Source organism: Leptidea sinapis, chromosome 45 (assembly GCF_905404315.1).
Source record: "Leptidea sinapis chromosome 45, ilLepSina1.1, whole genome shotgun sequence".
Taxonomy (NCBI): Eukaryota; Metazoa; Arthropoda; class Insecta; order Lepidoptera; family Pieridae; genus Leptidea; species Leptidea sinapis.
The window spans coordinates 4,527,767-4,555,296 of record NC_066309.1 but is presented as its reverse complement, the minus strand read 5'-3'; the positions used below and the strand labels follow the sequence as shown (position 1 = coordinate 4,555,296).

Here is a 27,530-nt window from a genome sequence, read left to right as displayed (position 1 = left end):
ATACGATACCTTTGTTGCATATTACCTATTTATATGTGCATAATGTTTATCTTACCGACGCAAGTTTTGAATTCTGAGCTCTCAGTTTAAGCACAGTGGTTCTAGCAACGCGTGTGAAATGTGTGTGTTAAGTATTTTTAAAATAATTTTGAACTTTCCAATCAAAGCAAAAGTGTTAGGATATTGTATTCGTGGCTATTGTTGCTCTAAAACACTGATTGATGACGCAAATACATTAGAATTTAAAGATATTCCGGGTCCAAGGAGTTATCCGATCATTGGTACTTTATACAAGTACTTGCCAGTTGTTGGTAGGTATAGCTATTTAAGTTGGTACTTAGTAGTTAATTTTATTTTATGGATGAGGTGTTGGCGACGTGAAGTTATCGCCATTCTCAATTGGCGTACATACGCGCTGTTTTTGAAGGTATCCATGTCGTATCGCTCCGGAAACAGCGCACAAGGAAGTTGATTTTTGAGTATTTGCAGTTTGAGTATTATTGTTGCATCACCTTGCATATAGTGTAACTGAAATGATTTGTGAGTGAGTGATTGTCACAATGAGTTTCATGCCACTTCTTATTAAAGCTCATCCCTCAAAGGCGGTGGGAATATTAAAAGAAAAGTCATTTCCTTGACTTCCTTGTTAGTGAAAATATAATAATAATTTGTAATATTAATTACAAGTTTCAGCAGAATTATCAAGTTGTAAGTAGAGGTATTTGACGAGTATTGCATGATATGTAGATTAGGTTTCGTCATGCTCGCTTAAATGTCACTGCTTGTGGCGGTGACATGGGACGGGTCGTCCCCTTCCCTACAATATGGTTGAGGGCGGCGATGGCTGGCACATGCGTCATGCTCGTGAACGGGCGCTGCTTGTGGTGGCAGGATGATCCTGTTGCCGGAGACTCGGTTTCAGATTCTTAAAAGTTATTATATATATGTATATTATTTATAATCGCTTATAAAATGCTCACAGAATACCTTTATTTATTTACGGTGTGTGTGGATGATGCAGCTACTGTACTCAATAACTTTTGTATTAATTTACATATTTTACTTTTTTGACTTACTCGTGTAAGGCATGCTTGCTTTTACATATTATATTGTAATTGAAATGATTTGTAAATCGATGGAAATGTAAATCTTGATATAAAAGAGTGGCAATGAGTGTCTTGCTACTTCTTCTCATTAGCTCAACCCTTTACGAAGTAGCGGTAGGGTAATACTAAGTATCCATTCCTACTCTGTGGTAATACGTACTAAAGGAGGTAGTGACATATTGGTGACATACGAGACGCGTCGTTGGTGTTCTGCGACGTGAGCGTGTGATTTGAACTAAATTATTAATCAGGCAATAGTCGTACGTCTTAAGAGGGGCGTAGTTCTCTGTCGGGATGTGGAGCCAGGAAAAGATCCAATGAAGATGGTATGTGGCTGTCCACGTCTGGGAGACGGGTGACTAAACTAATTGGGACAGGCCATACGCCAATACGCAATATTATGCACAGATCATCCTGCGCAGTAAGTGCGTGCAATATATACTTACTATAACACGTTTAAATCCCCCATGATTAAGATTTCATGGGATCTGTCCAAGCACGTCAACTGCAGATTTAACTCAGTCCAATAGAAAATCCGTTTCTGCTTTAGCACTATGGGCCCTGCAGAAACACGCGTAGACGCAGATGCAGTCTTCAAACTCTAATCGCAGTCATAGTAGACATGTCTCTACCGTAAAATTGATGAGACGACATATATCCTACCTAATGAATACAGATACCCCGGTATAAGGCAAGAAATTATGTTTTCGGGGTATGTAAAACATGCTGTATTGCTCGGTAGAAATATCTATGTCGCCGTAAGGAATTACAAGGTCGACTGCGCCATCCCAAATTGGTGCTGGATGAAGTTTACGTTGGAGTGGATTCCCCTAATGTTGCAAAAGTTCATGTTAAGTATGGAGCAGGGTGTATAAAAACTTGTATAAAAGGTTTGATTTAAATCCATGGTATAATGAAAGCCATGGTTAAAGTGTAGAAGGGAGATAGTCATGATTGTATTTGTATGTGCATATTAATGTTGTTTTTAATTATTAATGATTGGTATCTGCAACTGACAATATACTAGCGAAAAGACAAATAAATCGTGCTGGAGAAAAGAACATCTCTAAGGGAGCTAAGATAGAAAAGGAGAGCGAATCTATTGCGCCTAACTACCGATTTTCATTGTCAAGTCGCAAACAGTTTACCAGTCGGTGGCACTTTTGCACAGGATGCCAGCTAGTTTATGGGTACTACCACGGCGCCTATTTCTGCCGTGAAGCAGTAATGTATAAGCATTACTGTTTCGGTCTTAGGGCGCCGTAGCTAGTGAAATTACTGGGCAATTGAGACTTAACATCTTATGTCTCAAGGTGACGAGCGTAGTTGTAGTGCCGCTCAGAAGTTATGGGTTTTTCAAGAATTCTCAGCGGCACTACATTGTAATGGGCGGACAATTACCATTAGATGAACGTCCTTCTCTCTCGTCCCTTAAAAAATAGTCAACCACGTGCAGGGCCGGATTTAAACTTAATGCCGCCCCTGGGCACCGGAAAAAAAATCCGCCCCAATAATTTTACTTAAACTTATAGTTTATATATATTATTTTTCAAAACTAAAATAACTGATTTGTTGCAGAAAATTTATCAAAACAAATACTAATTAATTTTTTTGTAATAAATAAAATAAAAAAATCGATTATTATTTTAAATCTCCAAGGGAATAAATTGATTAAATCGTTTTTATTTTTAATTTTTACTAAACGTGCCAAAATTATAATTTACAAATAATGGATAAATTGAATTTCTTGAATTACTAATTTAACCAGAAATTATTAATTAACAGAATTAATTAATTATATTGAGCAACATTGATAATAAGACTATCAAAAAATTAATTTCACTTTCAAAATTTTGCCGCCCTAAAAAATTTGCTGCCCTGGGCACTTGCCCCAACTGCCCCTATTGTAAATCCACCGCTGACCACGTGGGACAATTGCTCCTTAGTAATTAGAATATAAAAGTACTAGCTAAACAGTAATGTTAGGGAGACACCGCCTTTTATAGATATCTCCACCCTCTCCTCCTGTTAGTTTCTACAATAGATTAATAAGATTGGAACATCTTTTTAGGGGACTACGATGCTGAAGCTCTGGACAAGACCTCATGGTTGAACTGGCATCGGTATGGCGGCCTGGTGAGGGAGTGTCCAGGTGTGAACTTGCTTCACATCTATGAGCCAGATGTGATGGAGGCGATGTTCCGACGCTGCGACCGGTACCCTGCGAGGAGAAGCCATGTGGCGATGCTACACTACCGTCTTAGTAAGCCACAAGTGTACAACACTGGTGGTCTTCTGTCTACGTAATATATACATATTTTTCTTTTAAATGATGCCGTTGCTTAGGACAATTAAAATAGAGTCACGGAATTGCTCTAATAAGCTACAAATATAGACATGAAGTATAGTCTTCTCGCTAAGCCCGAGAATCTGACGCCTGCAGGCGTGGGGGAGTTGCTGTCCAGAGACTAGCACATGGGGGCAAGCCATTATTTAGTCCTTCTTACGTGCACTTCCATACTGAGTCGATGGAATCGAAGCACTCAATGCTGACCGCGAGGTATTTCACAATTGTCGTCCATTAAACTGAATTATTATTAGTCAATTCAATTACAAAATACAGGCATTATCTGGCTAATTAAGTTTTTCTCTTACCAAATATGTTTTATTTGATAATTTGTAATTTTATATGTTCCTTTCTTTGTCGCATTAGGTTAAGTCAAACTAGCAATGATAGATGTAGTGTTGTTATATCAAATTTATTTAATCAAAACAAATCTTATAAATATATTTACAATACTAGGACTACATAAAATTAAAACTATCATTACGTGGAAGCGTACTAAGAATACTGGCAGCATTACTGCGTTGGATAGCAAGGCTGATCCGTTGACCGAAATAGCTGCCAGCGCTTGGGTTTCCAGTAGCCTTATTGAGGCGCGATGATAGTATTTTGAACATTCTCCGCGCCTCTGGGCCCCACAGGCCAAGTGTCTCGACATCAAATGGCACAAAGATGTATGACTCACTGAGACCAACTGACTGTGTCTTCGGCAGTCGAAGCAGCAGCCCCAGCACCAACTGACGTAACCTGGATATGAGAAGCAGCCAGAGTGTCGACGCAAGTAGCGTCCCACACCAGCGCCCTTCCCCGTGCCCAAGCCACCAGCGTCATTCCATCAGGACGCTTGCCATCGCGGCGGGTAATACCATTTGGCTCTAAAACAGCTGGTATATTAAGAGCGGCAAATGCCCTGCGGATGACTTCATTAATGCTGGCGTGACGACTGATACGGCCTGCCGATTTTAGGCAGCATAACCCGTGGCGTCCAAGAGCATCTACCTGAACGCCACATCTACGAGGGGAGGTCAAAAAGTTCGCGGAATGACTGGGAAAAAAGATGAAATGATACATTATGTTATTTTTCCTTTTCAATATATTCCCCCTTAACACGAATACATTTTTGGGATCTGGCATATAACTTATTAATACCGTCGAAAAAATAGGTTTTGTCTTGGGCGTCAAAATACGCCGAAATCGCCGACTTGACTTCATCATCGTCTCTAAATTTTTTTCCACGCAGCTCTTTCTTCATCTTTGGGAATAAATAAAAATCGCTAGGGGCCAGGTCTGGACTGTAGGGTGGATGGCGTAGTTGTTCAAAACCGCATCGATGAATGGCAGCCGTCGCAACATGACTCGTGTGAACGGGCGCGTTGTCGTGCAAAAGGAGTACACCTTTTGTCAGTTTTCCTCTTCTTTTTTCTTTAATAGCTTCTTTTAATCGGTCCAATAGGGAAGCGTAGTACTCTCCCGTTATAGAAACACCACGTTCTTTATAATCGATCAAAAGAATACCTTCAGTATCCCAAAAAATAGTCGCCATGATCTTTCCGGCCGATTGCGACACTTTAAATTTTTTTGGGGGTGGTGTGCCTTTTTTGTGCCACTGCATCGACTCCTGCTTTGACTCAGGCTCATAGTGGTGAACCCAAGTTTCATCACCGGTTACAATTCGGGCCATAATTTCTTCCCTAACTTCTCCACAGCGGTCCAAATACTCGCGGGAACAGTTGACGCGCTCACGTTTTTGCAGCGGCGTGAGCATTCTCGGGACCCACCTTGAACACACTTTACTCATGCCAAGATGTTGATGAAGAATATTTAAAATTGTGGTTTCTGATACTCCAACTGATGCTGCAAGTTGTTTCTTCTTCAACCTTCCGTCTTCCAATACAAGTTTTTCAACTTTTTCAATGATTTCCGGCGTAGTGGCCTCAATGGGCCGTCCAGGTCGAGGATCATCTTCAATTGACTCCCTTCCTTGCTTGAAAAGGCCGTGCCATTTGTAAATCATGGTTTGACCAGGAGCAGAGTCTCCGTAAACAGCTAACATCTCTTGCAAAATAGTTTGAGGCGTTTTTCCTTGTTTGGTGAGGAACTTTACGACGGCGCGATGTTCAATTTTCTCCATAGTGGCTAGTTTGTTCCCGATTTACTTGTTCACTCGTTTGTAACTCGAAAGCTAATGACCCAATTAGGCTAGAAATTGGCATATATAGTAATTATGAGTTACTCAAGTAGCGGCTACCTGGAGGAGCGACCTCACCCCCGCCAACCCCGCCATTCCGCGAACTTTTTGACCGCCCCTCGTACATTGATGTGGTTCATTCAGTTTTATACCTAGCCGGAGTGATACGCATATTGACAATGTCACATTGTCAAGTAGCGTTCCAATCGGCGCAGAAGGCAAGGCTTGTAACCAAAAGCCCGACTCATTTTGTGTCACGGCCAAAAGACGAGCACGCTCTGTTATGTCAGTAGATGAGATAAAAAGATCATCAAAGGCTGACTTACAAAGAAGTGCGTCCCATGCTTTTTGACACTTTAAATCGTCTGGAAAATTTTGAATGTTTGCAATATTTAGCCAAGCATTGTTAGCTTCTTTCAAATACACAATCTCTGAGTTACCTGGTGCATGATTTACAATTCTAGTAACCAAAGGCTAGCACTATGAACTGAAGATAGAAATGCTGGTAAGGCAACGCCCGAAACTTTGTGAGTACCCAAACCACCAAACCGTATCGGTAAAGAGGCTCGAGACCATGCACGATCTGTAAACGCGCAATTCAAAACGGTTTCTAAAATATTTTTAAGTGAAATATCAATCACATGAAGCAAAATTGGAAATTTCCATAACGGGCTAGACCTTAAGAGGTACATAAATTTTGGAACAAATAAACAAGACCGAATAATAGTTAAGGCCATATGAGAATAAATTTTCAATAATCTCTCAGCAAACGTTATTAAATTTTTTAATGTGATCGTTTAAGATCGTTGGAATTGAAACAGGAAATAATGGAGCTCCAAGAAGGTGAAGTGAATTCTTATCCAAAACTTTAATATTGGGGGCCGGGCATTAAATATCAACCCGGTTTGAAATTTGGAAATTTTCGCCGATAAAAAGCTCGCATTTCGAAAAATTTAACTCAAGGCCGATTAAGCTAAAACTTTCTATTACAACTTTCAAATCATCTAAATCAGAGTCCACTTCACCACCCAAAGTACAATCATCCAAGTACCAAACATTAAATTTTGATTTTAGTTTTGTTATGGCGGAATGGCAAGGCTAAATATTGCTGGACCAAGAGGGTCGCCTTGCTGACAGCCAACGGAAGACCAAATATTATGATTATTTTGATATGATGATTTTTGAATAATAATTTGGATGGTTTACTATAACATTGCCAAATATAATGATAGATTGAAGGAATTGAATTTTTAACTTCTCTCAGCAGAGCTCCCCTATCAACAGAGTTAAAAGCATTTTTCACATCTAATTTTAGAAAGACACCACCAAAGTTCCTCTCTAAAAAAGTTCGCGCAGCGTGGACTGCAGCTTTGCAACCACTTTTGCAGCCGAAACCCAACTGAGTTGGAATGAATTTAGTTGATAGGAAAGGAGAAATATGTTTACAACAAATTTTAGAAACAAGGCGTCGAAATGTACAGCCCACGGCTATAGGACGAATACCACCATCTTTTTTCTTAAGAGCACATATATTCGCACCATATAAAATTTCGGAAATTTCGGTACTAACTTTTCCAGAAAGCATGAGATTTACTAAGAGAACAATGTCCTCAAGCAACGCTCTACCCGCATCCCCTGTGGAAGGACATATAAGGTGGGGTGTCAGTCCATCGGGGCCGCCGGCAGAACCAGTCTTAAAAGACATTATTGCTTTTAGTACATCACCATCATTAGCCCGTAGATGATTATCGGAAAAAGATGGTTCCGGAATAACACAATTAGCATCTGCTGATGGGTGTTTACTTTGTAAAGCCAAAAGTGTTTCATTTGAATCGGGTGCCAGGATATCATTTGAAAAAAGCATAGATGCAGCACCTTTCACGTCACCGTCATTAACTTTCTGTTCTACTTTTCGAAAAATGTTGAACTTTGAATTTTGGTAACTATTTAAAATATTGCCAAAGATATTTGGGTCAGAACAATTTGATTTTATTTTCTGTGTGAGTGGTCATCTTTTTTAGCATGTAAAGTTAAATATGCGAACATGAACAAATGCTCCCAACTATCTTTTGAATTTTGGTTTACTGTAGATTGAATGACTTTGGAGAGTGCAGTTGCAACAGTAATGCGAGCCCCTTTTGGAATTCGCTTTACTATTGGAAACGAATTCTTTAATTTTTCTAATAATTCCGAAAAATTTGTTGTAACATGATATGCGTTATTTGTCGAGGGCAAGGTGCTATGATGTATATCCGAAACTAACGCGGAACTGTGCTTTTTACCGGTGTGAATTTTTAAGCCTCTTGCACTTATAACGTGTAGGAGAGCATAGGTCACATTTCACAAGATCACTGGCTTGGCTACAAACATTGTTTATGTTTGATTATTATCACTCATTAATTCACTATTCACTATTGGTCCATTTAACAATCACTTCACACACAAGCTCAGCTATTGGTCCGCGAATGACACAAACTGCGCGTTGCTATGTGCAGAAGACAAATCTGAAAACAATAAATACCTTAGCAACTATATTAACAGGACAAAAATACTTAGGAAATATACTATCCTAAAACATTGTGATGGGTAGCCACACCGACACACCAACACTTGTACCGATGCAGCACCACTTTCTGAGGCTGGGACAGCAAGCGCTGATTTGCAGCAAAAATAATCTGAAACAGAATTAAAATATGGATCAGTAGTATGTTCGGCGTGACAGCTCAATGACATCATATGATATCATATCATCATGTTATATAATAAACTAGCTGACCCGGCAAACGTTGTTTTGCCATATAAAGTATAATTCACGCGATAGTTTTATAAGTAATAAAATATTGCCTATATTATAGCCTGTACATCATTTTGTTCTATTGTCACTAGTTTTTGCAGCGCACGCAAAAATAGGTTTTCGATTTTACACCTTGTGTTACAAAATAGCAATTTTATTACGGATCCCTAATTTTGAAAAAATAGCCTATAGCCTTCCTCGATAAATGGACTACCCAACACTGAAAGAATCATTCAAATCGGACCAGTATTACCATAGATTAGCGCGTTCAAACAAACACTGCAGCTTTATATATTATAGTATAGATAAAACTGCAACCTTTACTAACCTGTTAGCACCATCTCAGTTACCAGCGCCTGCCTTTTCCCCCACGTTTTTAGAAAGCCATTTTTGCTCTATTCCACGAGGTTTAGTCGACGCAGCATCTTCAACACTTCAAGTTGAGCGACGAGTTATAACCAAGGAGTCATTCCTTGTTCCGTAAAATACCAAAGAAGCCGTCGCGTCGGTTCAAGCGGAATATCATTAGTGTATTTTGCGTACAGCAGGGAGTAATTTATAGACCTATATTTAACTGGGCAGCCAGGAGAGTGATGTGCTGATAGGTCTTCACCATTGTAATGACCTTGCCCTGTAATTGGGGCTCATGCTGACGAGGCCCTTCTCTAGATACCAGGAAAGTGTTATGTGTGCAGATGCAGTTTGCCGTGGCAGGGTTACCATTCACTCCCGGGGCAATTTAGGCTTTGGTGACCTGTGTCTCAACTGCTTCCACATGCTTCACGGTGCCACGTTGTCGTAGGTAATTTGGCTCGATTAGGTATTCGGAGAAGCCATCAGAGATATAAGTTATAGTCGTGAATTGCCAGAGGACTCGCCGGCAGTTTAGTGTTAAGCACCGGGCACATATTATTTATTTCGTGTGAATTCGAATATTTTTTTTTGTTATTGTAGTTTTGTTCGTTTCTTTCTCCTGTTTTTCGTAAGATTAGTGGGAAAAGTTACAGATAAGTCATAAATTATTTAATATTTTCTAATTACGACAGCCTGTTGACGTCACCCGGATCTTAATTAGGCCCATATTCCCGAAGGAGTCTTAATAAGTAATCCTTGATCATACGATTAATACGGACCTTCGTAAAAGTTACAATTCGCGGGGATTGTTTATTGTGAGTACTATGAGCCTGACTGTTTTAAACTTTTAGTTTTAATGAATAAATGCATCGAACTTAATTCACTGCCAATATCAGAATGTAACGCAGAATCAATCTCATATGGCTAAACCATTTTATTTCGAGTATGTAGTGGATATGTTATTTTTTTTATGAAAATAAGAGACCAGATGAGCATTTCATTCAACTGATGGTAATTGGCACGCCCTGTCTATTACAAAAACCCAAAAATTTTCTGAGCGGCACTACAATTGCGCCCGTCACCTTGATACCTAAGATGTTAAGTCTCATTTTCCCAGTAATCTCACTAGCTATGGCGCCCTTCAGTCGGATACACAGTAATGCTTGCACTTTACTTCTTCACGGCAGTAGACAATACGTATTACGTTCATATTACAAATTCATCTTACACTACATAAATTTTAATTTATTGTACAACGTGATGATTACTAACATTATCTAACGCGATATGACCATTATTCAAAATCATTCGATATAATGCGTGCTGTGTGTAGTTAAAGTATGCAGTACGCGGGTGTAAATCTGTGTTTGGCCTGCGATAGACAGTAGAAATAGACACAATAATTGTATAACTAAGAGTTTATAAATATTTAACTTACGTTTATTTAAATTGAGTGATTTTTCCATTGACGTACTATAAACAGCGAAACTCGCAATCACGCTCAAAAATTTTCTGAAACAAAACTCTGCCGACGGGTCTATTAGGCGGGACACACGGGCTCTTAAGGCGAAGAGTAAACAGAAAACACGCAAACATGGTGTTTTTAGACAAGTTTTGTGGAGAAAGTATAGCATTTCGAGCTACGAACACTACTTAATCCTGTTACACTTCTTCCTTAAGTTTTATTTGTAGGCTGCTAATGCTTGCTGTTGGTTATAGTTAACACTACCGAGCCTTTTTGAACTACCACATTTCTTTGAAGTTAAACAAGTTTTTTGGCATGGCGTGACGCATTTTTTTGGTACTTCTCTCAGAAAAGTTATTCTTATAGCTTGTACTTTTTTGTGTAGGTTCATTTATTCAGATTAGTAGTGAATAACGAGGATTGAAAGCATACATACTGTTTTCCACGCAAGAATTTTGAAAATATTGGCTTTGTTAAATAGATGGCGGGCCGGCAGCCGTGAACTCATCGCTCAAGGGCGCTGGCAATTAGTGTCGCCTTAAGATAGTTTCCCCGAGACCAAGACGTTTGAAACAACGACGAAATAGTGTGAAAACTCGCTTGTACTTAAAACCATGAAAACTGAAAATTTCAAAAGATCATTAGTTTACTTATCTGTGTCTTTTACATATATTTTTTAAATTATTGTTTCAGAAATGGCCCTGAATGGTGGAGACTTAGAAGTGCATTCCAAAAACATTTTTCTGGTCCTCAAAATGCAAAATTACATGTCAACACTATGGACGATGTAGTAACAGAATTTATTGATTGGATTAAAAATAACAATCTAACAGTTGTTCATAATTTTCTGCCGCTTTTGAATCGGCTTAACCTCGAAGGTAAGAATTATTATTAATTACTTTGGGATACGGCGAAGACAACAGTGTTATAGTTATAGTTAATTTTATACATCATTTAAGACGGTGAAATGTTATGTTTTGGGCAATAGAGATGGTGATATATTCTGAATTAAAAGAGTATGTATTTATTATTAGAAAACCGAATTTTTTTATTACCTACTAGCTGACCCTGCAAACGTGGTATTGCCATATAAAGTAATAATAAAAAAATCAATAGTTACAATTTTTGTGGTATAAAAATAGATGACAACCGAGTCTCCAACCTACCAAATATTATATCGTACATAAAATCTACCAACTATAGGTAGTTAAAATTAAGTTTGTTTTTTACCTTCAGAGAAAGTTAGTAAGATGTGCTTAGTGATTCGTTAAAGATTCTTATAAGTTATTTGTTTAAAACTATTTTTTTAATTTGATTTCTGAACGACGGGGGACAGATCAGAGGAAAAACAAATTTGTTGTTTTTATTTAATTCCGAGCATTTTCATATTTATTCACCTTTTAAATCTTCTCTGGACTTCCACAAATAATTCAAGATCAAAATTAGCCAAATCGGTCCAGCCGTTCTCGAGTTTTAGCGAGACTAACGAACAGCAATTCATTTATATATATAGATTATTTAATGTACCGCACCTCAAACGACAAAAACGAAACCCCTATTTTTGTCCGACTTTGTTGACCGTCCCTCGGTCTGTCTGTCAAGACCCTTTATCTGGAGTTGAATCTAAAACGATATACAACAGTCTCTTAAAGCTGTAAAAAAAAATCAAAGTTCTAGGTCAACGCAAAAAGATTTTTTTAACAAAAAAACAACCGACTTCAAAAACACTACTCCAAAACAATAGATGCACACTAAAAAGTATAAATAAATTGCGTTTTTTATACAATCTAATTAATTAATCTAAATCTAGTTACGATTATTGTTATTTTTGAAATCGGTGTGCTTCCGCAGCGACCCGCTCTCGCCTCTCGCCTCCTCGACTAAAGCACATCTCACCTATAACTATGTATGTAGTAACAAACCTATCTTGGATGACACCGACTCCATAAATTACAATAATTGTAAGCAGAATTAGATTAATTAATTTAATAAAATAATAATTAATTTATTAATAAAAAAAAAATATTTAATGATTTTTTACACTAACTAACAATTTGTCTAAATATGTGTAGATATACAAAAATTTTCAATGCTCAACACTCTCAATGGGAATCTATACGATATGCTCAGGTCTACAGACTCTTAAAGCTGTAAAAAATCAAACTTCTAAGTTATCGTAAAAACAGATACGACCGTTTACGCCGCTAGAAACTATGTATATTTCGACACTCTCAATGGGAATCAATATTTATAGGGTATTTTCCGTTGACCTAGAACTATGAAATTTGGTAAGTAATACCACAGAGTAGGGATGGATAGTATGTATCTAATAATTAATACCGTCTTAGGATTAGCACGCACTGCGATTAAAGGCGAGCGGTTTAGAAATAGCTGAAAACGCAAAACCGCATACAACCTCGCACTGCGATTGGCGGTTTGCTTAATTTTATTCCAGTATCACCGTGGATATCTGTCAAGCAGCATGTGTTGCGGCTTTGGTTTTCAAAATAGAAAAAAGAAAACGAAAGCAGCGCCGCCATACGTACTGGGTATAGCCATTACCAGATCAAAGACATTTTGAAAGGATATTTTTGCAAAATGTACAACGACGTACGGCAGCATCCCGATAAGTTTATTAATTACTACAGAATCTACAATATAATAAAGACACTGCACTTCGTAAGGCAATATCACCTAAAGATCTATCCTCTGCGCTCCTCCAGCGAATGCGGTTAACCGCCGTGCGTGCGCCACCATACTAATACTATGTGGGCACGAAAAAAACGCGCTTTTACAAACCGCCATCAAAATGTAGCAAGTTTCGTTTTTAAAATCAGTCATTGAAAAAAGTCGTTAATGCGTGCGCTTGTATAGAAAGCTATATGTTAATTTAATTTGCGTTTTCAGACTTACGTTTAAAAGCATGCGTTTAATCGCAGTGCGTGCTAAGCCTTATACTAGAAGTATAGGGAACATGAAAACTACGCATTTGCAATTACTTAAAACCAAAATAAAATTTAGAACACTACTTACATACACATAACATAATACATATTTTAAAGGTAAATCTTAAATTTCATTGTTACCTAAGTAGGTATTTCTTGTAATAGTTGTCAGTTCAAGCGTTTATAAAATTAAAATAAAATATTTAAAAATATGACATTTTATATTTTTTCCTGTTTAATTGTTTGCATATTTTGGCCCTTTTTATGGATTTTCGTGCATATTTTGCCTATTTTACTTTCATATTTGCATGCATATTTTAGGTATTTTAATTTCAATGTATTAGGACTCTTTAAGATTTTATTATTAATATTTTACCGTAGTTAAGTTAGTTAATGGTTAGGTTGTGATTTATTCATAATTCATTGTCAGCATTAATTGTATCCTTTATGGTTTTATCGTAAATATGAAGTGAAAGTTTTGCTCCCGGAATAATATTAATAAGTTTTGGCCTTACAAATAAACTTGGTATAAAGTTATAACTGATGATGAACAAAGAAAATGCAAAATGTTTACACTATCGTTGACAACACTGTCATAACAATGATAATTCTGAAGTTTTCCTAATGACAAGCTGCCTTGCAAATAAACGCGGGAAACGTTAAACGTCCGAACAAACCATGCGTAAGCAAAATGTCTATTTGTAAACATTTTTCATATTCTTGGTTTATGGTTAGTTATAACTTTATGCCAATTTTATTTGTAAGGCCGAAAGATTTTAGTTAAATTGCGTATAGGTACATAATTATTAAAATATTATTTCAGTCTGTAATTAATTTATTAATTTTGCTTCAGCAATCGGAGCTATAGCTTTCAACGAGCGCTTCAACAGCTTTTCTGCAAGTGAGATGGACGTGACGTCACGAAGTAGTAAAATAGTTGATGCGGCATTTGGTTCTAACAGTGGAATAATGAAATTGGACAAAGGGATTATGTGGAGATTTATCAAAACACCTCTGTATAACAAACTTGCGCAATCACAGGGATATTTGGAGAAGTAAGTGTGTATCATGTGACTGGGACTTATAATTATTTTAATTAGGCAAAGTAAATAGTTAAATATTAATCCCCTTATTCATAATAGTCTGCTAACTAAAAAGCATTGCTAATTCTCACTCTGTCTTCTTCTATTGACCTAAGTCAGAATGAGAAAAAACACTACATAGCGGCTGTTTAAAGATAGCGGACTGTATGAAACGAAAATATAGACTTATGAAGAAATATTGGAAGTAACAACTAATCATAACGAGTAACAGCATTCACTCATCGACTTGTTTCTCATTGGTAATGGTGGGTTAACGTTTACGGAACAGTTTCTCATACTGATAAAATGAATCTTTAAAAATTCAGCTATTTCTTTAAAATGTGGTGACTGAGTGAAGCTTTTGTGCTACTCCTCTTTATTCTGTTATCCAGCATCACTTCTTGCTTGTAGGAATTTAATATAAAATAAACATTCGCTTGTAGGTATCTCTCAAAAAATTACTATTATTTTTGGCTAAAGAATTCTTTTAAACTATAAAAGCATTTATCTATTAGCCATAATTTTAATTTTTTATGCATTAATGTTTTAGGCATTTCTCTGATATTCTTTGGAAGGTGGTTAAAGACCCTAATACACATAACATTTGCGTTATTTTGATGAAGCGCTGTTCTACAGTTGGATCTTTGTCTAATCTTTTTAACCGCGTATGCTGCAGAAATAAGTCTGTTCGCCAATGCTTCAATATGGGAGCCCCGTTGTAATTTGGAATTCAGAGTAATGCCAAGAAATATAGCAGATTCCACCGGTTCAATCACCTCTCCGTTTAACAAAATACTTGCATCTACATTTTCGACATTTGGTACTGTAAATTTTATATATTTCGATTTCTTGCTATTTAACAATAGGTTATTAGAGCTAAACCAGTACACGATGTCAGAGAAAATATCGTTCACTTCGTCATACATAACTTGGTTTCTTTTCACTTTGAAAATTAGTGAAGTGTCGTCCGCAAATAATACTACTGTATGTTTATTTTCTATAAGGTTCGGAAGATCATTTATATAGATAAAGAAGAGGAACGGTCCGAGAATAGACCCTTGTGGAACCCCTCTACTGAGTCCCAGGAGATCTCCTGACATTCACGTCCACCTTCTGAATTCTATTGTTTAGATATGAAATCAGAAGATCGAGCGCAGTTCCTTTTATGACATAGTGACATAGGTTCCTAACCATCATAAATGTTGAACACAATCAAAAACCACAGATAGATAGATACCACATTAGATAAATCACAGAAGATGCCAAGTGCATTCTGCGATTCCTCCCAGGCATCAAAAATATTCTTGATCAGCTCAACACCTGCATCCGTTGTTGAACGTCCAGTCCGTAAAGCCAAATTGTAACTTATGAGAGTTAAAGTAAGTAAGCATTTGGCTTAAAAGAATTTTTTCAAAAATTTTACTAAGGGTCGGCAAAACTGACACAGAAGGTCAAAAGAGTCGACGATAACAGGACGATAGCTATAATATACAGTACCACATCAGCAACAGAGTCAGCAGCGGCATCTGCATCATTCAGTGAAAAGCGAATCTGGCGGACGTTATAATCGCTAAGAATCAGTAAGATGTTACCTTTAAGGAGTTCTGGTGAAATCTGTGATTATTTTCGTCATCACTTTCATTTCACCAAATGATATTTCTTACAAAATATTTATATTTAGTCCATTAATTCTAGCAGTGATCACTTAACACCAGATGACCCGTACGCTCGCTTGTCCTCTTTTTCCATAAATTTCCTAATATATTGAATTTGGGTTGAGCAGGCAACTGCAATGTAGACCCCATAGATGGCGCCACAATATGTGTGTATGAACTATACTTTTTCTAAATTTTCAGAGTAGCGGCAGACATTTTGCATAGAAAAATAAACTTTTTTGAGGACGGACTGTCTGATCTAAACGATAACTCTCTGTTATCCTCATTTAAAAACCTTCCAAATGTTGATCTCAAGGACATCACTGGAATGATGGTCGATATTTTAATGGCTAGTATTGACACGGTAGGTTATAGAACTTTAATATATTCCTTTTACTTAACCCTAGAAAGATAACTTATGCCGCACACAGGCGCGGGAATACTATTTTTTTTTATGAACAACAATTTTTTTAAATGAAATTATGGGACGAGCAGGACGTTCAGTTGATGGTATTTGATACGCCCAGCCCATTTTAATGCAGTGCCACTCAGGATTTTTGAAAAACACAAAAATTCTGAGCGGCAATACAATAGCGCTCGTCTCCTCGAGACATAAGATGTTAAGTCTCATTTGCCAAGTAATATCTCTAGCTACGGCGTCTTTCAGACCGAAACATAATAATGTTTACACATTACTGCTTCACGGCTGAAATAGGCGCTGTTGTGGTACCCATAATCTAGCTGGCATCTTGTGCAAAGGAGCCTCCCACTGCTGTATTATACTCCGAAACTCCGATTTTGTTTGAAAAAAGATTTTATTCCTGAAAAGGCTGTTGATTTTAGTTATATTTTAGTGTAGGTCTCTCATTTATTATCATTGAAATACAAAATTATAAAAAATATGTTTTAAGTTTTAAATATACCTTTTGATATAATACAGCTTATTTTCGGCTGTAGGTTATGTTAAACGTATGCCAAGTTATGGTTATCTTTGGAGGATTAATACTGTTTAAATATAGTCCTCTATATAACAGATAAGTGATTTTGAATGAAATTACTTCACAGATTGCTTCTTCTAATCGAATTCCCCTCCGTATATTACAAAAAAATTGATCCGATGTTTTTAAAATTTAATAACTAAGGTAGTGTTAGGGGCTCCTTCATAAGTCTTGGTATTAGATTTTCAAATATAATACCAAATAGTATACCAGGATCACTGAACACAAATTTAAGAAATATATTAAAGGTTCTTTGACAAAAAAGGCTAACAATAGTACAGTCGATTATACATATACACACTTGTCATACAATGACTCGTTAAGGGCAGCTTGAGACATTTTTGGCCCAAAAGTGATATCGAAAAGAGGGGACATTAACTGGCCGCCTCGTAGCCCGGATCTATCACCAATGGATTTCTTTCTTTGGGGATATCTTAAGGCTAAAGTTTACGACACCAATCCAGTAACTCTTGACGAATTAAAGGATCGTATTCGCACAGAAATCCAAAACATCTCAACAGAAACATGTAAAGCTGTTATCGAAAATTTCCACTCTGAATTGCTGCAATGCCAGAATAATGAATCCTGCATATGGATGATGTGATTTTTAAGAAATAAATTTCCCTTTTGTTTACTTTCGAAAATGTATGATCTACTGTAATTATTTTTTTTAATCATCATTCCAATTATAAACGGACTTTTGGTCCATCCTGTATAATCGATGTATCTAGAATAATGATGCAAGATTCTTATCTTGTTCTGCGCAATTAGGTACAATTGCTTAATATTATATATATTATATTTAGTAGTCTTTGTTGTTGATGATTTCAAAGATGGTTCTGGGAGTTTCTTATTAGTTCTTCTCTCCGTGTCAAAGCCCCATCACGAACTGATGTAGCTTCATGAGGTTTATCAAGTGTTGTTGCAAAATGTTATTTTTGTATGAAAATAATGGACGAGACGAGCAGGACGTTCAGCTGATGGTAATTGATTCGCCCTTCCCATTTTTTGAGAGGTACCTACAAACTAATGTTTATTTTATATTATATCATTGAATTAAAGCTATGTAATGTGTATTAAGAACGTATAAGTATAAATTAAATATGATATTCCAATATTGACAATCAAATATTTGTATGCCGATATATTGGCGAATTGTGCTGTACACCAATTAATTGTTAACAACTATGTTACCACGATTCATACAAATAAATCATTTCATTTCATTTCATTTCATTTCATTTCATTTCATTTCATTTCATTACAATGCAGTGCCGTGCAGTATATTGTAACCCAAAACTGAACGGCACAACAACGGCGCTCGTCACCTTGAGACATAAGATGTTAAGTCTCATTTGCCCAGTAATTTCACTAGCTACGGCGCCCTTTTGACCGAAACACAGTAATTTTCACACATTACTGCTTCACGGCAGAAATAGGCTCCGTTGTGGTACCCATAGTCTAGCCGGTATCCTGTGCAAAGGAGCCTCGCACAAGTTGTTATGCGATTGGTTATGGATAAATAATAATAAATATATTTATATTATATTCTAAATGAATTTAACATAAAATATGGATTTATTAAAACTAATTTTATACTCTATTACAGACTGCCTACACCATTAGTTTTGTCCTGTACCATTTATGTCGGAATCCTGAATGCCAAGAAAACTTATATGAAGAACTGCTAATGTTACTTCCTGATAGTAAATGTAAGATAACCATGGATACACTTTCTAAGGCGACATACCTAAAAGCCTGTGTAAAAGAGAGTTTGAGATTAAATCCTGTTGCAATTGGAGTGGGGAGAGTGATGCAAAGTGATATTATTTTGAAAGGATATAAGATTCCTAAAGATGTAAGTAAGATTGAAGGAACTTTAATTGTTTAAACTTTCAATTTATCAATTGGTAAAAAAAAGAATTTACCAGTGGCAGGCTCCTTTGCACAGGATGCCGGCTAGATTATGGGTATCAACGGCGCCTATTTCTGCCGTGAAGCAGAAGTAAATGTGTGTCGGTCTGAAGGGCGCCATAGCTAGTGAAACTACTGAGCAAATGAGACTTAACATCCTATGTCTCAAGGTGACGAGCGCAATTGTAGTGCCACTCAGAATTTTTGGGCTTTCAAGAATCCTGAGTGGCACTGCATTGTAATGGGCAGGTCGTATCAATTACCATTAGCTGAACATGCTGCTCGTCTCGTCCCTTATTTTGCATAAAAAAAAGCATTTGTGGTTTAGTTCTTCTGATAGAAAATGTCAACACAACAACTCAATCATATAAAGCTTGAAATCCAGTATAAGATCTTAGATCATACGTGAGTGTCGAAAAAAATTGAGATTGACAGTTAACCTCTATTTTGAGCAATGCGCGCACTATAATACAAAGTGACATAAAAATTGCGAGTGTAAGACGCAGCTTGTCACGTACACTAGCCCCCGTATTCATAATGTTCCGCTAGCCGCTTAGGAGTGTTTTTTCTCATTCTGACTTAGGTCAATAGAAGAAGACAGAGTGAGAATCAGCAATGCTTTAAGTTAGCAGACTATTATGAATAAGGGGGTAAAGAAATAAACCTGGCTTTCATCGGTTGTCTAGTTTTCATCAGCAAGAGGCTCAATCTAGACGGATTAATTATCTAAGCATTAAATTATTTATTTTGGATTCATTCGATTAATCATTTCCTTGTGTTTCCTCCTCAAATGTGTATCCTCTGCTTTGTCGTAAAATGCAAATCAATAACTGTTTGTTGCTGCGGTAACTTTATAAAAATACAGCTGACCCGACAGAAACAGCGTTTTATTCACGAAATAAGAAACTCTTGCGGGTGTATTTTTAAGCTTTTTAATGTTTCCAGATATATCGTGATGCGTCAATATATAAGTGTACTAGTATAGGTGTAAATCGTTTATAGATATATAGATCATATATATATCCCATTAAAACATATTTTTTTGTTCCATATGTATGAGGTATTTTTTTATGAAAAAAGGGACGAGACGAGCATGACGTTCAGCTGATGGAAATTGATACGCCCTGCCCATTACAATGTAGTGCCGCTCAGGATTCTTGAAAAACCCAAAATTTCTGAGCGGCACACCAATTGCGCTCGTCACCTTGAGACATAATATGTAAAGTCCGATTTGCCCAGTAATTTCACTAGCTACGGCGTCCTTCAGACCGAAACACAGTAATGTTTACACATTACTGCTTCACGGCAGAAATAGGCGCCGTTGTGGTACCCATAACCTAGCCGGCATCCTGTGCAAAGGAGCCTCCCACTGGTAATAACGTATAACTACATCATCATTGAAGAATAGTAAATGTACCTAAACACGTATTAGAATTGATTAAAACTATTTTGATGTAATGCAAATTTTCACCGACTTTTTTCCAAACATATGCTTTAACAACAAGATCCCAGAAAATGTACAAAACAAAAGTATTTTGATGTAATGCAAATTTTCACCGACTTTTTTCCAAACATATGCTTTAACAACAAGATCCCAGAAAATGTACAAAACAAAAGTATTACGTTATTCAAAAGAATTGCTGAAAAACGTTTGTGTGGTAAAGGTTACTATAACATAAATGACTTTCTTAATGATACCACAGATTGGGAATGGAGTGACTGCCCTCAGGCTATTAAATAATAAGTTTAATTGTACAATATTACTTTGTAAACATATTTTTTGATGAAAAAAAAGCCCGCTGAGTTGGTTGCGCCCATTCTTCTCAGGCTGAGGTATTTATTTTGGAATGGGTGGTAGTTTTTGACTTTCAATAAGTGACGTCACATACTATTTTGAATAAAAATATTTGAATTTGAAAAATATAGTAGATTTAGAAATCATTTGAAAACCTCGCTTATTAAACAGACTTATTAGAGTGTAAGAATTTTGAAGTTGTCACTTTTATTGTTATTTTAGACAGTGATAGTAACCCAGAATATGACAGCATCAAGACTACCAAAGTATGTACGTGATCCCCTAAAGTTTAAGCCCGAGCGATGGATACGAGACTCGGAATATTTTGAAAATTTACATCCATTTTTAAGTCTGCCTTTTGGATTTGGCCCACGGTCTTGCATTGCAAAACATTTGGCTGAACAAAATATATGCATCACAATTATGAGGGTAAGTTTCATGTTGGCTTTTGATACGAATGTATTTATCTGTTTTTAAGTGATCACCGCCGCACACAATCTCTTGCAATACCAGAGGAATCACAGGAGCGGCCTTTAAGGAAGGTGTACGTGCTTTTTTTGAAGGTACCCATGTCATATCGTCCCTGAAACACCGCACAAGGAAGCTCATACCACAGCTTTGTAGTACGTGGAAGAAAGCTCCTTGAAAACCGCACTGTGGAGGACCGCCACACATCCAGATGGTGAGGATTATATCCTAACTTGTGGCGTGTCGTGCTAAGGTGGAATTCGGCGGCAGGAATCAGGTTAAACAGCTCTTCGAAACACTCCCCGTGATAAATGCGGTAGAAGAAACACAATGAAGCGACGACTCTACGCAACGCCAAGTGATCCAGCCGTTCACAGAGCACTGGGTCCCCGACAATTCGAGCTGCTCTGCGTTGCACGCGGTCAAATGGATCGAGCTGATACTGGGGTGCGCCACACCAGAGATGACAGCAATCCATGTGTGGCCGGACCTGCGCTTTGTAGAGCGCTAGTATGTGGGCCGGCTTGAAGTATTGCCGTGCTCTATTAATGACGCCCAGTTTCTTTGAAGCCAATTAAATAAAATAATAATTGTTTAAATTTTGTGATCTCCTATTAAAAATCTCAGGCGAAAATCTGAACTCTGTACCATCTCGTTTACTTTAAAAACATATAAAACATGACTATAATTATAAACATTTATGTATCTAAACAATTTGTTGTTTTTAAGTGATAACACACTTACTTCTGGGATTAATTGAACCTGAGAGTTGAACAACTCATACAAGATCAATCAACGATACGATCTCGCGCTCGCACGGAACGCGAGAGGTCGCGGGTTCGACTCCCGCATCGTTCATATATTTTATTTGATGATTTGGTGATTAATGTATTTTTTTTTGAGAGTATCAAATGCTACATATTATACTTCTGTCTTTTCTTAATCTTTCTTTTTGTCTCACTTCCTCAATTGTCTCTGAAATAGTTTAAGATTATTTCTTTTTACCATGTTTCAGCTGTTTCGTGCCTTCGATATGAAATGGATCGGTGGCGAACTTAATATTAAAACTCTTCTAATAAACAAACCCGATAAACCGGTGGCGCTCAAACTTTCACGACGATTTTTGTAGAGCGAAGTATATTAAAATAAAAAATATTGAAAGATTTTGTTTAACTATTTATTGCCTTTGATATTACATTAATATTTTAATATATATGTATTTAAATATTATGTGTAGATTTTATATGAGTATTATCTATAATTTTTCTAGTTTCCTCCTAATTTTTTCTGCTTATAATTAGTAGTATCTGAAATACGCCATATCATTATCATTTCCACATGTATTTTCAAACCAGTTTTCTTTATTTGGTACATATTGTATTGGCCTATCATAGAATGCTCTAGACGGATCATAATATGCTGGATTCATTAAAATTTCGTTATCTGGATATGTTGGTTGTACATTGTTAAAGTAAAAATCTCGGCTTGCAATTGCAGGTACTTCAGAATAAGGAAATAAAATTGGTGTCCCGATTAAAATAGCAATGGGAAAGCTAACTAACCGTTCATTTTTAACGTCATTATTATCATTCAATTTATTTTCATTTTCCATTGGGTTAGATTCACTAATGTAGTATGGCTCTACTAATATTTCGTCGAAGGGAATTGGTTCTATAATTGGCGGAACCATTGGATTATTTGTGCTTTTTGTTGGTGATAAATTATTCTTATTCCTTGTAGTTTTTACTTCTAGTGCTGGATTTTTATTAGCGTATAATAGGGCATTTGTATGTTTGGTCATGGTTTGTGAAGGTGCAATTGCGGGAAGACTTGAGGTATCAGCAGTTTTTGAGATGTCCTTCAATTTTGGTGCTTCGGTTGTTGTGAATATAGTTTTAGGTGGTGTAGACAATGTTGGTGACGGCAAGAGTGTCGATGTCACCGGTTCTGAATTTTTAATTAAATTATATGGACTCAAGTCAACTTTTGGGCTAAAAGTCGTTGTGGTTGAAGTTTCTGGTAGAACATGTTTTGTAGTATGTGCTACTCTTGACGCCGTTGTTGCTGATGAAGGATTTAATGTAATATTAGGTGTTATCGATCGTATAAATATTTCAGTTTCACTTGTCTTTCTAGATGTATTTTGTATTGCTCTCATGGTTGTCGGAACAGTACTTTCCATTGTAATGGAATTTTTTGTTATTGTTGGTTTTGTTGTTTTAAGTGATTCATTTACGACTATATTTGTTTTATTGGACATAAGAATATGCTCCGCTATAGTTGTTGGATTAAGTATATTAGGTAAGGTAGTTATAGATAGATCTGTTGTTGTTTTAATTTTTTTGTCCATAGGAGTAAATGGGATTGGCGTGGAAAATGGCGTTGCCTCCGCAGGTGTTGTTATAATTTTCTTTATCAGACTTTGTGATTTGCTTAGAATTGGCGCTGGTGTTGCAAGTGATTGATTTGATATTGATGGCCCTGTTGTAGATTGATTTATATTGTTCAATAGTGGTTTGGTCATGGTTTGTGAAGGTGCAATTACGGGAAGACTTGAGGTAGCAGCAGTTTTTGAGATGTCCTTCAATTTAGGTGCTTCGGTTATTGTGAATATAGTTTTAAGTGTTGTAGACAATGTTGGTGACGGTAAGAGTGTCGATGTCACCGGTTCTGAATTTTTAATTAAATTATATGAACTCAAGTCATTCAAGTTATTGGACATAAGAATATGCTCCACTATAGTTGTTGGATTAAGTATATAAGGTAAGGTAGTTATAGATAGATCTGTTGTTGTTATAGTTTTTTTGTCCATAGGAGTAAATGGGATTGGCGTGTAAAATGACGTTGCCTCTGCAGATTTGCTTTGTGATTTGCTTAGACTTGGCGCTGGTGTTGCAAGTGATTGATTTGATATTGATAGCCCTGTTGTAGATTGATTTATATTGTTCAATAGTGCTGAAGTGCTATTTTTGAGCTCAATTTCTGGTATTACATGTGTCTTGGTTTTCAATACATCTTCTTCAAGTGGCTTTTCAGTGAATTTATTTTCATTCAGTTCTTGTGGTAAAAATGAAACATTATCTAAATCTGAGCTATCACAACCCGATATTATTAGCCACGTCCATAAAATAAAAAATCTGATAAATATCTGAAAATAACAAAATACATATTATTCACATTTACCACTCAGATTTTAACACCCAGGTGGTAACAATAACAATTTCTCACGTAAAATAATTTATTCAAATGTATAGTTTTGTTTTGAATTTATTTTAATTTGTTTATTATAACTTAGATTTATTATTCCTTTATAAAAATATACCCGAAAAATTTTACTTGTACAAATTTATGCACTTATAAAATCTCAAAAGTAAGGACAGGGCAATAAATTGTGAAAGAAGAGGACAATACGCATCGTGCAAATTCCCAATTAAATCTAATCTAATCTTTCCGTAATTTCATCACAATCGTAATTGAACCGTCAATTTGTGTTACAACAATACCAAATTTAACTTTTTGACATAAGGAGAATTTATATATTTACAATAAGGTAGTATTTTTATATGTTTGATGTTAATTTACGCGAATATTTACAATACTACGACTACATAAAATTAAAACTATCATTACGTGGAAGCGTACCAAGAATACTGGCAGCATTACCGCGTTGGATAGCAAGGCTGATCCGTTGACCGAAATAGCTGCCAGCGCTTGGGTTTCCAGTAGCCTTATTGAGGCGCGAAGATGGTATTTTGAACATTCTCCGCGCCTCTGGGCCCCACGGGCCAAGTGTCTCGACACCAAACGGCACAAAGATGTATGACTCACTGAGACCAACATATTTGCGACGCTTGCTGTCTTCGGCAGTCGAAGCAGCAGCCCCAGCACCAACTGACGTAACTTGGACATGAGAAGGAGCCAGAGTGTCGACGCAAGTAGCGTCCCACACCAGCGCCCTTCCCCGTGCCCAAGCCACCAGCGTCATTCCATCAGGACGCTTGCCATCGCGGCGGGTAATACCATTTGGCTCTAAAACAGCTGGTATATTAAGAGCGGCAAATGCCCTGCGGATGACTTCATTAATGCTGGCGTGACGACTGATACGGCCTGCCGATTTTAGGCAGGATAACCCGTGACGTCCAAGAGCATCTACCTGAACGCCACATCTACATTGATGTGGTAGAGAATAGGCCTAGAATTGAGTGAGCCCATTCGGTGAGCTCTATCGCCTAACTGATAACGCCGTTTGGTCGTGGTTTCGCCATTTTAAAAAGGTAATTCTAAAATAAATACTAAAAAAAGAAATAAAATATACTATTCTTAAAGAAGAAAAATAATAATTGCGAACGAAGTTCAAATATAATCTAAATATAATCTAGGCAAATTTTTATACAAAGTTTTTAATCACAAGCGATATTGACACTACCAGATACCAATAGCTGTAAATACAAGTAAACAATAATGGTCTTACAAATAAAATTATACCTGAGAATACACCAAGACTATGAAAAATGTTTTCAATAGACATTTTACTTATGATTGATTTATTCTGACGTATAACGTTTCCCGCGTTTATTTGCAATGCTGCTTGACATTTGGACAACTTCAGAATTGTCATTGTATTGGCAGTGTTGTCAGCGATTTATTCAACATTTTGCACACACTTGGTTTATTCTCACTAAATGCAAAGTTTATTTGTAAGGCTGTAAGAATGCATTTCAGCTATCAAACGGCAGAAACATTATTACTTTGTGCTACTGTCAACTACTAAAATTATCTACAAAATATAGCCCAGTTGAATCTGACATGGGTAGCATCTGACATAAGAATTTTTTACAATTTGGTAATAAATTTTCGTTTAAGATTATGTTCCCGTTGTCAGTTCAATGCCATATACTCGTATTTACACCTTAGATGATTTATACGTCTTGGTAGTATATGACAGCTGTGAAAACGTCGAAAATAATCGAGCTTAGACCTAACCTCTGTTTTGAGTAATTCACGCACATTAACACAAAGTGTCATACAAATCGTGAGTATAAGACGTAGCTTGTCACGCACACTAAACTAATATTCCTGGCCTGTTTTTATCAGTTGTCTAACATCAAGAGACTCTAAATAGACGTATAAATTATCTAAGATCTCTTCGGGTTTAAGCGAAAATAACCTTCCTTTCATTGTCAGCGCTAGAATTCTTAAATCTAAAATATTCGATGTACCCTTATTTAAATTATTTAACGAATAATAATAGACATTTTCTTACCATATTAAATATCCAAATGTCCAAATCGCACAATAATTAGAACGAGCTAAAATCATAACATTGAAACCATTACTGACACATTTGCAATTGCAGGAAATAAAAAGTTAAATGAGCTTTTATTAGCTATGCAGTTAATTACTGGTATTTAGAATTACGTAACGAATTTAGAAAGTACTAATGTATTTTTCGAAATATATGATAAAGGAATTGAGATAAATTTAAAAAAAAATAAGAGATCAGACGAGCAGGACGTACAGTTGATGGAAATTGATACATCCTGCCCATTACAATGCAGTGCCGCTCAGGATTCTTGAAAAACCATTGCGCTCGTCACCTTGAGTCATAAAAGGCATTTATTTTCTCAAAATTGATTCCCTTAGAATTCTTTTTGATGTCATTTCTAATAACTACTAGATATTACTACCGCTTCGGAAACAAATGGCGCTCTGAGAGAGAAGAAGCGGCGCAAGAAACTCTCCCAGCATTCTTTTTCTGCGCTCTTTTCAATAAAAATATACAATATTGTACAGTCATTTCTGTCGCTATAAAATAGTCACAATCTAGTCCCAGGCTGTCCGATCATTTAGATATTCAGCAGTGGAGTAATAGGATTTACGACAGAGCCATTTTTTTTATAAAACATTTAAATTTATTTATAGATTATGCCTGAACAGTGGCTGGGACTTTATTATAGAAGTGTATACATTTACCCTTAAAGCTATTATGTATCTTATGAAGCCTTCTAGAATTAGTTACAAGCAATACCTTATTTCTAGTGTTATAATAATGAAAAAGCACTATTAAGAGCAAAAAGGTAAGAGCATAAGATGTTAAGTCTCATTTACCCAGTACTTTCTTTAGCTACGGCCCCCTTTAGACCGAAACACACGAATGCTTATACATTACTACTTCACGGCAGAAATAGGCGCCGCTCCATCCATAACCTGGCCGGCATCCTGCGCAAAGGAGCCTCCCACTGGTAGAAGATGAGATTGAATTTTATCATTCTATTAATCACATGAAATTAAGATGATGTTGTAAAAAGAATTTAATAATTTGGAAGTAGGTTGGTTAATGTTGATTATCTATATAAGTATCCCTTAGTTTATATTTTATATGTCTAGATAGACTATGACAGATATAAAAACGTCGAAAAAAA

At 36.5% G+C, this 27,530-nt stretch overlaps 1 protein-coding gene across 2 annotated transcripts; it reads left to right on the top strand.

The window, feature by feature from the left end:
* Positions 1-103: 103 nt before the first annotated feature.
* LOC126977480 (cytochrome P450 302a1, mitochondrial) lies at positions 104-22,244 on the top strand. Of its 2 annotated transcripts, none has more exons than XM_050826322.1 (8): positions 104-311; positions 3,178-3,409; positions 10,945-11,129; positions 14,050-14,251; positions 16,135-16,297; positions 18,541-18,789; positions 20,863-21,069; positions 22,124-22,244. In XM_050826322.1, the coding sequence occupies exons 1-8, from the start codon at positions 119-121 to the stop codon at positions 22,235-22,237; spliced, it is 1,545 nt and encodes a 514-aa protein (XP_050682279.1). In that variant the 5' UTR covers positions 104-118; the 3' UTR covers positions 22,238-22,244. The 2 variants fall into 2 exon arrangements, with proteins under 2 accessions (XP_050682279.1, XP_050682280.1); XM_050826323.1 differs by lacking the exon at positions 104-311 and adding an exon at positions 1,408-1,527.
* The last annotated feature ends 5,286 nt before the right edge of the window (positions 22,245-27,530 follow it).